The sequence below is a fragment of the Diceros bicornis genome, chromosome 17, assembly GCF_020826845.1.
Source record: "Diceros bicornis minor isolate mBicDic1 chromosome 17, mDicBic1.mat.cur, whole genome shotgun sequence".
Lineage (NCBI taxonomy): Eukaryota > Metazoa > Chordata > Mammalia > Perissodactyla > Rhinocerotidae > Diceros > Diceros bicornis.
In genome coordinates, this window is record NC_080756.1 from 43,101,868 (window position 1) to 43,115,500 (window position 13,633).

Consider the following 13,633-nt stretch of genomic DNA (forward strand, 5'->3'; position numbering starts at 1 on the left):
TGTATCCCTTGCAAATTATGCCAACAATTTGTTCACTGAACAAATATTTATTAAGTTCTAGTATGTTCCAGATGCACGCCATGTTGAGAAGAGTTTGCTCTTTTAAATCCTTCCAAGCTCATCCTGAGAGATTTATATGCATAAAGGAGAGAGCCAAAATAATGCTGCTGACTTTCTCCACATCAGTGTAGTCTCCTGGGGAATCTCACCACGTGGAGGACCCATTCTGACTAGACTAGAGGAAGACTGGAGAAGGTGGTGATGTTTAGATTTACCCTTTTTGTCTACTGCACCCAGACTTGGACCATTAATCAATTATCCTGTGACACAGAAAGCTCCCTCTCTTACTTAATGACATGGTCCAAGTGCCATCCTTGCCTCTGCCCTCACCCATCCTTAGAGAGGAATGGAGTGTAACAGAAAAAGCAACTTTTAGTTTTCCTTAGAGGCTAACTACAGTTGTTGTTCTAGGTTCAGGGGATGCAAAGATGGTGTTCTTGTCCTCAAATATTTTATTACTTTTTGAGGGAAAAGAAATACCTGTGAGCAATTACATCAGAATATGATAACTGTTGCAGTGGTATAAACTCAAGGTGCAACAGGAATCTGGGGGGAAACCCTAAGAGATCATGGCTTCACAGAGAAGGTGATGGCACTATTCCAAGGGCTGAGTCCATCCTCCTCCAACCTCAGCATGACAAGATAGATGTAAAGTCTTGGGACCCAGCTTTTTTTCCTTTAGTCCTTAATACTCCAGCTATTCCCGCTTTCTCAAAACTTTTTCACTATTTTCCTGACGCTCATATTGAGTAAAGTCTAACTTTCATTCTAGGACTTTCCCTTTGAAATATTTTATTGTCTTTACCCCAAGGATCACAATCATTCCAAAGTAGAACACTGTAATTGGCTCACTGTTCTTCACTTAAACTTGGTGGCTGGCCCCATTCCTCTCACTAATGTTGACATTAATTGCCTAAAGGAGGCAAGTGATTTCTAAATGCAGGTTTACATGTTTCTTATTAGACATGATAAACTCACAATGTTTTTCATGTGCTTCACTAGTATGGTCAGCTTCGTATCCTCATATGATATGACTAGCTGCACCTTAGGCTTCTTGTCAGGAAACTTCTCACCTGATAAAACAATAGAATTTCAGTGGGTTAAATTGGAAGTGGCTCATCACAGGATAAATCAAACATTTAAAGACTAAAACAGGATCAATGGATAATATGCAAAAGAAACATTCTTCAGATCATGCTGAAAACATAATACTCTTCAGGAAGCTGGGTTGGTTGAAGATGGGATTTGTATCTAATCTTCCTGAACCAACTCGTCCTTCTCACATTCTGTCTTTTGTTTTGATCGATAATATTATTTTCCCAATTATTTAAGCTTGAAACCTCAGTGTCATTTTTGGCTCTAATTTTCTCCTTAATGTTCAATACAATGAGCTTACAGTATTAGAGAGCATAGTGGTTGAAAATGTTGGCTTTAGAAGTCAGTCTCGGGCTCAGGTCCCAGCACTATACTCGCAACTGTGTCATCATGACTAAGAAAATCGACTTCTGTAAAATGGATATAATAGTTACCTACTTCAGGATAGTTGAGATGATTGATAAAATTCAACAATTTTCACAATGTAATCTCTCAATAAATGTTGGTAATTACTAATCCTCTCTCTCCATATATTTGCAGTCACCTCTTCCTTTCTACTTCCATAGCACCTAGTTCAGACTCTTACAAAGCATTTGCCTGAACCACTGGAACATTCCCTTCCCCTCCCCCAGAACCCATATCCATTTGTACATAATTACCAGTACAATCTTCCTACAGCAACTTTTATAAAATTACTCTTTTGATCAACACACTGCTCATAGCTTTCCACTGCTTATGAAAAAAAAGTCTGAATTCTCGGCCTTGAACGATTGCTTCTCATTGAATCTGTCTGTTTTATTCCCCACTATTATTATGCCATACTGTAGTCTGTATGTTCAGTTCTACAAACATGCTCTACAATTTCCTTCCAGTCACTGTTCATATTGTTCCCTTTATCTGAAATGCTCTCTTCCACCATTTTTGGCTACTGAACTTTTACCTTTCTACAAGGCCTAATTAAAATGCAAAATAGTTTCTGCAGTCACCTCCCTCTGAACTCCCCTAGCACAGCCGTTACACTTAATATTTATATTGTAATTATTATTTTATGTGTTTCAATTTGCTTAGTGGATTACATTCTCCCTCAGAGCTTACTTTTTTCCTATATCCCCAAGGGATATATAAATCAGTGCTTGCTCCAGAATGTCACACTAAACATTTATTTAATAACAGAAGTAACCTCAATTTTTCTTTTAAGTTATAACATTCCATGATTAAAATGAGGGCTTTAGTTTTTTAATTAAAAATTTCCAGTTTATAGCACAAGGATTAAGCATAATTTACAGTTTTTCTAATATTTCTCTTGGTAATCTCTGGTTGTATATTCTCTGAGGGAATTTAGAGAGAAGAAATTTATTAATAACAAGGAATTTGGCAATGTTCTGTTGTGGGCTCATTGTGGTCCACGTTGTTTTCTGATAGTCAATCTCAGCTCTTAAATCCTCTCTAACATTTGAAAATTAAACGTGAGTGGTATGTTTCTACTCCCAAAGCCTTTTACATGTTTATTGAATAGTTTACACATTGTAAGTAGGTAATATTAATTAATTTTCTTGTCAATGTGGATTATTGACATTGAAATAATTAAAATTGACATTGAGTGTTTCTTACAACTGAAATGGTGAGTACATAAATATAATTAAAAACTTTCTTCCTTAAAATATCTTGATTACAGTGCCTGAGAGACACTGTGAGTTAGAGATACCATGAGATAACTCTGACTGTAGTAGTGAGTTAAATTGCACATCATAATAAAAAAAATGTAATTGAACTTTTGGTATGAGCATGCTACAAATGCTGATGACTATTTGATGTACAATTATCATTATTTTTTAATTAAAGAGTGAAAAGATTATTAAATAGAAACTCAATGTGTTTAATCCGAAGAGTTTTAATTCAAAGGTAGGAAATGAGCATAAATTTATGATTGTCTAAATAGTAACCATACAACTGTTACTTGAGCTGACTAAAGATGATATTCCACCCTAAACATCTCGTGCAAGATTAGTAACCAGAGTATCCATCAAAACATGCCAGAGTTCAGAACCCAGTGAAAACTCAAGCCACTAAAAGTCTTAGTAGTCAATGTAGTAATTGTAGAGGTCCTCAATATTTCTAGAACTCCTACTGTGTGCCAAATGTTGGGCTAAGATCTTTATATACATTAACTCACTAAATCCTCACAGTGAATCTATCAAGTGTGTGTTATCTCCATTTTACACATGAGGAAACTGAGGCATTTGGTTCAAGGTCATGCCGACAATAAACAGTGCAGGTTTAAATGATCTCTAAAGCTTATGTTCTTAAACATCATGCAAACAGGACAAAGAGGGGCAAACGGGGCAATAACCTAAGGAAAAGAGTTTAAATGAAGAACCCAGAGAGGGAGAATTTTGAGAATAGCTTCATATGGACAAGAAGATGCTAGAATATTTTGATTTTCTGCTTCAAGTTAGTCTGGGGGATCCGATCATGTTTAATCTAACCATTTATGGTAACCTCAAGAATTGTTAAAAATGTTATTGATCCTAAGGATGACTGTGTTGAAATGTTTGAACGCATGGCATTACAGCAGCTAATACAGTGATTACTATGCATAATGTATCCATTAACTTTAGAAAAATAGCATTTCAAAACAGCTTTTTTCAGATGATAATGTATTCATATGACTCAAAAATGAAAATTTATTTTAAAAGTATGCAGTAAAAAGTCTTCCTCCCATTCCTAACACCTATCCACCCAGTTCCCCCACCATTATTTTATTAGTTACCCATATATCCCTCTAGAGGGACACATATCCTTCCAGAGTTTCGTCATATAAGCAAATATGAATAAGTACTTTTATTTTCTCCCCTTTTCCACAAAAGGAATAGCATATTTATTATTCTGCACAAAGATTTTGGAGATATGTTCATATCAATAATACATAGCATATTTATTTATTTATTTATGAGGAAGATTGGCCCTAAGCTAATACCTGTTGCCAATCTTCCTCTTTTTGGTTGAGGAAAATTCGCCCTGAGCTAACATCTGTGCCAATCTTCCTCTATTTTTTGTATGTGGGATGCTGCTACAGCATGGCTTGATGAACAGTGTAGCTCTGTGCCTGGGATCCGAACCTGTGAACCCCAGGCCGCTGAAGCGGAGCACGCGGTCTTAACCACTGTGCACTGGGCAAATCTCGCATCTTTATTTTTTAAAATACAGTTTCATAGTCCATTATGTGGAAATATCACAATTTATTTAACTAGTTCTCCATTGATGGGCAGGAGATTGTTTACAATCTTTTCCAGCTGTTACAAATCATGCTGCAATGAATAGCCTTGTATGCATGTCATTTTGTACCTGTGCATAAATATCATAGGATAAATTTCCAACAGCAGAACTGCTGGTCAAAGGGTATTAGCATTTGTAATTTTGATAAATGTTGCCAAATTGCCTTCCATGGAGGTTGTACCAATTTGCATTACCACAAGCAGTGTATGAGAGTGCCTGCTGATTCATAACCAAGCTTATTAATTAAATTTTTGAATTTTTGCCAATCTGATGAGTTAAAAATGATATCAGTATAATTTTAACTTGCATTTTTATTATTTGTGGAGTTGAGAATCCTTTCATTTGGTTAAGACCACTTGTATTTTCTTCTTTTGTGGATTATCTTTTCATATTTTTTATATGATTTTCTATTTGGTTGTTGATCTTTTTCTTACCAATTTCTAGGAGATGGCTACGTGTATGTTAGATAACCAACCCTTTGTCTGCGATAAATTTCAAGTATTTCACCCATTTTGTCATTTATCTTTGCATGTTTTTGGACTTTGCTATAGTGTTTTACATCATACAAAACTGTTACAGCTTCTGGATTTGTAGTCATAGCTATAACAGCTCATCCCAAGATTATAAAGGATTTTTTCCATGTTTTCTTTCTCACATATATGGTTTCATTACTTACATTTAAAATCTTTCATCCATTTGGTATTTATCCTGGAATATGGTGTGAAGTATGCTATCCCAACACTATTTATTGAATTCTCCATTATTGGTTTGGTCACATATTAAATTCCTGAATGTATTTGACTATATGTATGGACACTCTATTACATTCCATTTATTCATCTATTTATCTGTTGACACCACACTGTTTTAATTATTGCAACTTTGTATGTGTTTGTTTGTTTTTTGGTGTGTGAGGAAGATCAGCCCTGGGCTAACATCCGTTGCTAATCTTCCTCTTTTTGCTGAGGAAAATTAGCCCTGAGCTATCATCTGTGTTGATCTTCCTCTATCTTGTATATGGGATGCTGCCACAGCACGGCTTGATGAACGGTGCATAGGTCTGTGCCTGGGATGCGAACCTGCGAACCCCAGGCCACTGAAGCGGAGAGTGCGAACTTAACCACTATCCCACCAGGCCAGCCCCCTGTAATGTGTTTTTATATCTGGTAGAGTTAGTCTCACCTCTTTGCTCTCCTTTTGCTAAGTCTTCTTGCCTTTCCTTTGTTTATGAACTACAGAATAAGTTTATCTAGTTAAAAATAGATCTGTTAATATTTTTAAAAATTATATTTCAAAATTAAATTGGAAATATCTGACATCTTTATGATGTTGAATCTTCCTATCCAAGAGCATATTGTATCTTTCCATTTGTTCAAGATATCTTTCAAATCCCTCAGTAATGCTTTAAAGTTTTCTTTATTTGGTCTTGCACATTTCCTGTTAAATTTATTCCTAGGCTTTGATTTTTTTTTTTGCTGCTATTGTAAATGGGATCTTTCTTCTATCAATCATACATTCTAACAAGTTATTACATATACTATATGTAATAATATAATATATACATATGTGCAATAGAGATCTATACATCAGTTTGGTACCTGATACCTTTATTGAATTCTCATCATTTGTGATAGATTTTTAGTTGATTCTTATTTTTCTAGGTATGTAACCAGATTACCGGCAAACAGTGTTAGTTTTTTCTCCTTGCCAAAATTTATGCTTCTAATTTCTTTTTCTATTTCATTTAGTCATTTCACAAATATTTATTGACCTATTATGGACAAGGTACTGCTCTAGGCCCTTGGAAATGATTAGACAAAACTCCTCCTTTGATATTTCTATAGTAGCATGGGGAGAAATAAAAAAGCAATAAATAAACAAAATTTATAATGTGCTGAATATGATAAATGATAAGAAAAAAACCCAGAACAAGATAAAGGCATTGGAGGCTACCAGAATAAGGGGCAGGTTGCAATATTAGATGGGATAATCAGGGTACTTCTCATTGAGAAGGTAAATTTTGAGAAAAGACTTGAAGGAGGTGAAGGAGTGAGCCCAGGATGGCCAGTGCTTTTAGCACAATGTAATGTAACTGTGATGATCATGGGCATAATGCCTTATTTTGTACTTTACTGGAAAGTCTTTTCCACTGTTTCCCTGTCATGCCTGATATGGGCTTTGCATAGCCAGGATAGATACATTTTCTCATGTTAAGGTATTACCCATTTATTTTTATTTAAGTGTTTTATCAAGAAAGTTTATTGAAATTTATCAAATGCCTTTTCAGGGTCCATAGGGATGACCACGTGACTTTCTCCTTAAATCTATTAATATGATAACACCTACTATATACTATGTATGTTACTGATATCGAACCATTCTTGCATTTCTAGTCATGGTAAATTATATTCTTTCAGTGTGCTGATGGATTATTTTGGCTAATATTTTATTTAGAATTTTCCATTGGTATTCAGAAGTGAGAATAGCCTGTGATTTCTCTTTTGCAATCCTTGTAATCCTTAAAGCTACTGGCATAAATATTATATGTGCTTCATAAAAATAATATGAAAAAATTTCCTTACTTTGTTCTGGAATTATTTAAATAACAGTAGAATTATCTGCTTTGTAAAGGTTTGGTAGAATCCCTCTGTAAATCATCTGGACTTGGTATTGTTTTAAAAGTTGCTTTTTGCAGCTTTTTCTATTTATTCTATCAAACGATCTTTTCTGTGGTGAGTAAATTGTGTTTCCTAGAAAATTACCTATTTTAGACAGATTTACAAATTTATTTTTGTAGAGTTGAATGAAGTAGTCTCTTACTATTCTTCAGTTGCATCTCTTTCTATGGTTACTTCTTGCTTCTCCTTTTGTATTTTGGTATTTGCATTTGGCCCCATTCTTTTGATTAGATTAGCAAGTGGTTTCTTTATTTTGTTATTTACTTTTAACTTTCAGATTTATTTATTCTACTGTGTTCTAACTCATTAATCTCTAGTTTTATCTTTATCCATTTCTTTTTGTATTCTTTTGGTTTGTTTTGTGGTTCTTATTTCAATTATTCCAATTTTCCTCTGAGCATTGCTTTATCTTTCTCCCATGGTTTCTGAGATGTGGTATTTCATTATTGCTGTTCTTCAGAAATTTTGCAATTTTAGTTTGTAAGTCCTTTTGAGCCAAGAGTTGTTCAAGACAGATTATTTTTTTAAATCTCCAAATTTAAGTATATTTCAGCTTTCTGAATTTTTCCATTAATTTCTCACTGTATTGCCTCATGATTAGAGAATATATCTATTTTATTCCTACTTTTTAGAATTTACTGAAATTTTCTTTGTGGCATAATACATAATCTATTTTCATGAATGTTCCATGGGCAATTGAAGAGAAGATATTTTCTCTATTTTCAGGATAAAGAGTTTGATATAAATTAATCAATTTTGCCTTATTAATTTTACTATTTAGTTTTTCTATGTATCTACTTATTTTTTTCTACTCGTTCTTTCACAAATCAAGAGAAGTGAATTAGAATATCCTACTACTAGTGTGTTTTTGTGTATTTCTACTTGTATGTTCCATAATTTCTGCTTTATATATGTTGCTGTCATATATTTGATATGCAGTTATAACTGCTCATATCTTAATTGAGAATTGTACTCATGGTTTAAAGTTCCATTCCTGTTTAATTCAATGCTTCTTGGCCTAAATTCTACCTCTTCATTATTAAGATTGTGACCTGTGGTTTCCATATCCTTTCATTTGCCCAATATAACTTATGCCTATATTTTAATTTTCAATCTTTTAAAATCACTTTGTTTTAGGTGTGTTTTTACATGAAGATAGAATTATGATTTACACTTTTACTCCAATTGAAAAACTTTTTTTCTTAATTGATGAGTTAAGCCCATTTATACTTATTGATATAATAGACATGTTTTCTCTTTGTTCTTATTGTTTTATGTTATTAAAGAAACATAACATTTTTATTTTTATAGTTTTTAAGGAAAGTCTTTCACTAATTTGTTTTTATTTTTATGTACTTGTGATACTCAGGAGATCTTTTATTTTTGTTCTAGTGGTTACCTTTATTTAATATTCTTAGACTTTTTCTGACGATATTTGTTTCTTAACAGAAGCAAAGATAAAATTAGTGTGCATAATCTTTCTCACTTTATTTTCATCTACCACCCAATTATATTCAAGGTTCTGATCTTTCTTAGTATTTCTCTAACACTAATATTACATGTGCTAAGATTTTCTATCACTTTGTTAGATTTCAGCAATATCTTTTGACGCTCAGCTATTAGAGATGAGGTAATTAGAGAAAGCCCTCTAACTCTCAACTTCTTTTCATTTTTTCCTCCCCATATCAGCCACAAGTAAAAGTCTAAAATAATTTTCTAATTAAAAATATGGATTACATATATAACAAAATGCATAGTATTTTAAGGCTTTCAAGGGAAAGTTTCAAAAAAAAAACTTAAGTATTTATTTTAAGTAGTCCTAGCCCTCCACTTCTTGTCTTTCCATATCATTAAAATTTAAATTGGATTGGTGGTTACCAGAGGGGAAGGGGGGAGGGAGGAGGGTGAAAGGGATAATTTGGTACATGTGTGTGGCAATGGGTTGTAATTAGTATTTTGGTGGTGAACATGATGTAATCTATGCAGAAATAGAAGTACAATGATGTACACCTGAAATTTTTACAATGTTATAAACCAATGTTACTGCAATAAACAAACAAACAAACAAAAAATATATGCAAAGTGTTGTCACAAAAAAAAAAAAAATTTTAAATTGAACACCTGGGTAACATACCTCAAACTATAGATAATTGATCTGGGCTTTGCCAGAGCAAGTAGCTAGAACATTAACTAGAGAGACCTTGCCATGGAGACCGCACGGTTTCAAGTTCCCTTTTAAGTTAACATCTCAAATTGGAGGTAGTGACATGAGTTAATGATTGAATGCTCCTGTTTGCAATCATTTGTAATTATCAATCGTGTCTAAACATGCTCATTAATTCATCCTCTTAACCCTGACAACTGTTGTCTTTGATCATGTTCTACTCCATTACCAATGTTATTGTTTCTATACCTTGACAAAAATCTGTCTTTTGTATGTCAGAGTCATGTACTGGTGGAGGACGGATAATTTTATTTTTTTGTGGAGGTATTATTTGGCATGGGGGCTATATTAATTTGGGGGGGAGTATAGAGGATCATATCCTCTATAAAGTTAAAGAATATACAAGATAAAATCCAGCAGCTTTCTGGTTAGTGCATTTGGTTGAGTCTGGTGTCCATAATATTTAATGTAATAATTTGTAGAAGATTTTTTTTCCAGGTGATACTTCAAGAGAATTTTAGTGGTTCGGAGGCAGTGAATTCCTTGTGCTAGAGCATTTCCACATGAAGTGGTGAGTGTGGGAGAAGTAGCATGATTTTGGATTTTGGTTTCTTCTCTCTTGTCCTATTTATAAAAATGACAAGCTACCTTGGTAGAGAATATCAATGTGTCTTGCATGGTTCTTTCTATCATCAATCATTTATTCAGTAATTATTTATGGAGCATCTACAGTAGGCCAGACACTGTGCTAAGCCCTGGGGATACAATGGTGAGCCATTAAGAAATGGATTATGCCTTAATGGATTTCTAGTCTACAAAGAAGCACACAAGCCATAATCATCATTGTAATAAATGTTTTGAAGAAAAAAATGTCAATAGGAGTGTATAGCAAAGACGATTGAGATGAGATTTGAAGGACGCAAAAAAGGATAGAGAAGGCAGAATAGGACTCAAGTGGCCCAGGCAGAGAAAACTGCATTTGTGAGGTACTGAGGAGGTTGTCTTAGTTGAGGAACCGGAAAAAGACAAGAATTAAGATGAGGAAGGGCCTGATATTAGACTGGAAAGGGAAATTGGTGGGCGCCAGCTTCTGCTGGGATTCCATCATGAGGATTTTAGTCTTTACCCTAAGGATAGGACCAGCTGTATAGCTTGTGAGGCTCAGTAAGATCAAAATGCAAAATGAAAATACAGGGTCTCTTTTCCAAAAATTATTAAGAATTTCAAGACAGTGACAGCAGAGTATTAAACCAAGTGTAGGACTGTTCTAAGCACTTTGCCCTTTGTGACTACACAGGTCACAAGCTCACGAAGTTGGCCCTGCTTAAGGGCAATGGGAAGCCAAGGAAAGGCGTTAAGTAGAGGAGAGAGACGATGGGATTGGCACTTGAAAAAGATAAATTCTTCTATTGTTCCACCAAGGCATGTTTAGTTAGTGAGTAAAGGCAAAGGAATATTAATATCTCCCAGATCCAGGATTACAAATTATTGCTAATATGATCTAAGTCACGTGCCTAGATATACACAAGTACCCAGAATCCACTCTCTCAATTTATTAGTAGAGGTAATAAAATGGTGAAGTCTGGGATTTTTGCTTAAAGTCATCCTATGTAAACCAATATTTTAAAACACTTGAATAATTTTATCCTGTAATCATTTAACAGTATAAACTCAAAGTTTCAACTAACTGACAAGAATAGTACTTAAAATAAACATTGTGCTTCTTGTTTAGAATCAATTGATATTCTGTGACAAAAGTATTAAGAATTCAGAAGTATTAAAGAGGACATAATTTAAAGAATGAACAAAGGAAAAACTTCCTGCTAATCTCTGTTTGTTCTAATAACTTGCACATTCAGCTCAGAAGATGTGTTCTATTGTTTTAAGATAAGATAATAGGCTGTATTTCATATGCAGCCCATATCTAAAAATATTGAGAATCAAATCTTTTGTCCATCATCATTGTCAAAACAAATCTTAAGTATTATATGATGTAGTAAGAAATAAGCAAACCAGAAAAAAAACCACAATCATTTTAGTTTCTACAATAATAATCCTAATTTTTTGTGTGCATATGTATTTCAAAACACCTTACAGAGAAAAACTACTATCAGCAAAATTAAAAACTTGATAGTGATCCACGGTTTAATTTTTTGAAACACAGAGAAACAATTTTCTTTAAGGACTTTAATGACAGAATAGAAGTTAAGGTAGTACCATTTTTTAAGTCTGACATGTCTAGAAATCTGCAACTTTTTTTTTAATATGGTTAGCTCAAGTTTATAAATATTGATTGTAAAAAGCCTCTTCAGCTAATAGTATTTTTTTTATATTTTTATTATTATTTTTTAAATAATTTTTTGTTGCAGTAACATTGGTTTATAACATTGTATAAATTTCAGGTGTACATCATTATACTTCTATTTATGCATAGATTACATCATGTTCACCACCCAAATACTAATTACAACCCATCACCAGACACATGTGCTGAATTATCCCTTTTGCCCTTCTCCCTCCCCCCTTCCCCTCTGGTAACCACCAATCCAATCTCTGTCTCTATGTGTTTGTTTATTGTTGTTATTATCTACTACTTAATGAAGGAAATCATACGGTATTTGACCTTCTCTCTGTGACTTATTTCACTTTGCATAATACCCTCAATGTCCATCCATGTTGTCACAGATGGCTGGATTTCATCGTTTCTTATGGCTGAGTAGTATTCCATTGTGTATATATACCACATCTTCTTTATCCATTCGTCCCTTGATGGGCACTTAGGTTGCTTCCAAGTCTTGGCTATTGGGAATAATCCTGCAATGAACACAGGGGTGCATGTATCTTTATGCATTGGTGTTTTCAAGTTCTTTGGAACCCAGCAGTGGAATAGCTGGATCATATGGTAGTTCTATCCTTGATTTTTTGAGGAATCTCCATACTGTTTTCCATAGTGGCTGCACCAGTTTGCACTCCCACCAGCAGTGTATGAGAGTTCCCTTCTCTCCACATCCTCTCCAACATATGTTGTTTCCTGTCTTGTTAATTATAGCCATTCTGACGGGCGTGAGGTGATATCTCATTGTAGTTTTGATTTGCATTTCCCTGATAGTTAATAATTTTGAACATCTTTTCATGTGTCTGTTGGCCATCTGTATATCTTCTTTGGAGAAATGTCTGTTCAGGTCTTTTGCCCATTTTTTAATTGGGTTGGTAGTTTTTTTGTTGTTGAGATGCATGAGTTCTTTATATATTTTGGAGATTAAGACCTTATCAGATGTATGGTTTGCAAATATCTTCTCCCAATTGTTAGGTTGTCTTTTTGTTTTGTTGATGGTTTCTTTTGCTGTGCAGAAGCTTTTTAGTTTGAGATAGTCCCCTTTGGTTATTTTTTCTATTCTTTCTCTTGCCCAGTCAGACATGGTGCTTGAAAATATGTTGCTAAGACCGATGTCGAAGAGCGTACTGCCTATGTTTTCTTCTAGAAGTTTCATAGTTTCAGGTCTTACATTCAAGTCTTTAATCCATTTGGAGTTAATTTTTGTGTATGGTGTAAGGTAAGGGTCTACTTCCATTTTTTTGCATGTGGCTATCCAGTTTTCCCAACACCATTTGTTGAAGGGACTTTCTTTTCTCCATTGTATGTTCTTGGCTCCTTTGTCAAAGATTAGCTGTCCATTGATGTGTGGGTTTATTTCTGGGCTTTCGATTCTATTCCATTGATCTGTGTGTCTGTTTTTGTGCCAGTACCATGCTGTTTTGGTTACTATAGCTTTGTAGTCTATTTTGAAATCAGGGAGTATGATACCTCCAGCTTTGTTCTTTTTTCTCAGGATTCCTTTAGCTATTCGGGGTCTTTTGTTGTTCCATATAAATTTTAGGATTCTTTGTTCTATTTCTGTGAAAAATGTTGTTGGAACTTTGATAGGGATTGCACTGAATCTATAGATTGCTTTAGCAGGTATGGACATCTTAACTATGTTAATTCTTCCAATCCAAGAGCACGGAATATCTTTCCATTTCTTTGTGTCTTCTTCAATTTCTTTCAGCAATGTTTTATAGTTTTTGGTGTACAGCTCTTTCACCTCTTAGGTTAAGTTGATTCCTAGGTATTTTATTCTTTTTTTTGTAATTGTAAATGGGATGGTATTCTTAATTTCTCTTTCTGCTACTTCGTTGTTAGTGTATAGAAATGCAACTGATTTTTGTATGTTGATTTTGTATCCTGCAACTTTACCATATTCGTTTATTACTTCTAAAAGTTTTCTGGTGGATTCTTTAGGGTTTTCTATATATAAAATCATGTCATCTGCAAATAGTGACAGTTTCACTTCTTCCTTTCCAATTTGGAGCCCTTTTACTT

General features: G+C 34.0%; 1 protein-coding gene across 1 annotated transcript in view; it reads right to left on the reverse strand.

Moving 5' to 3' along the window:
* Positions 1-13,633, reverse strand: part of PIK3C2G (phosphatidylinositol-4-phosphate 3-kinase catalytic subunit type 2 gamma) — a 347,697-nt gene that overhangs the window by 29,118 nt on the left and 304,946 nt on the right. The window contains exon 31 of the mRNA XM_058558690.1: positions 1,039-1,133. Within this exon, the coding sequence (XP_058414673.1) occupies positions 1,039-1,133 (95 nt within the window). The remainder of the gene's footprint in view (positions 1-1,038; positions 1,134-13,633) is intronic.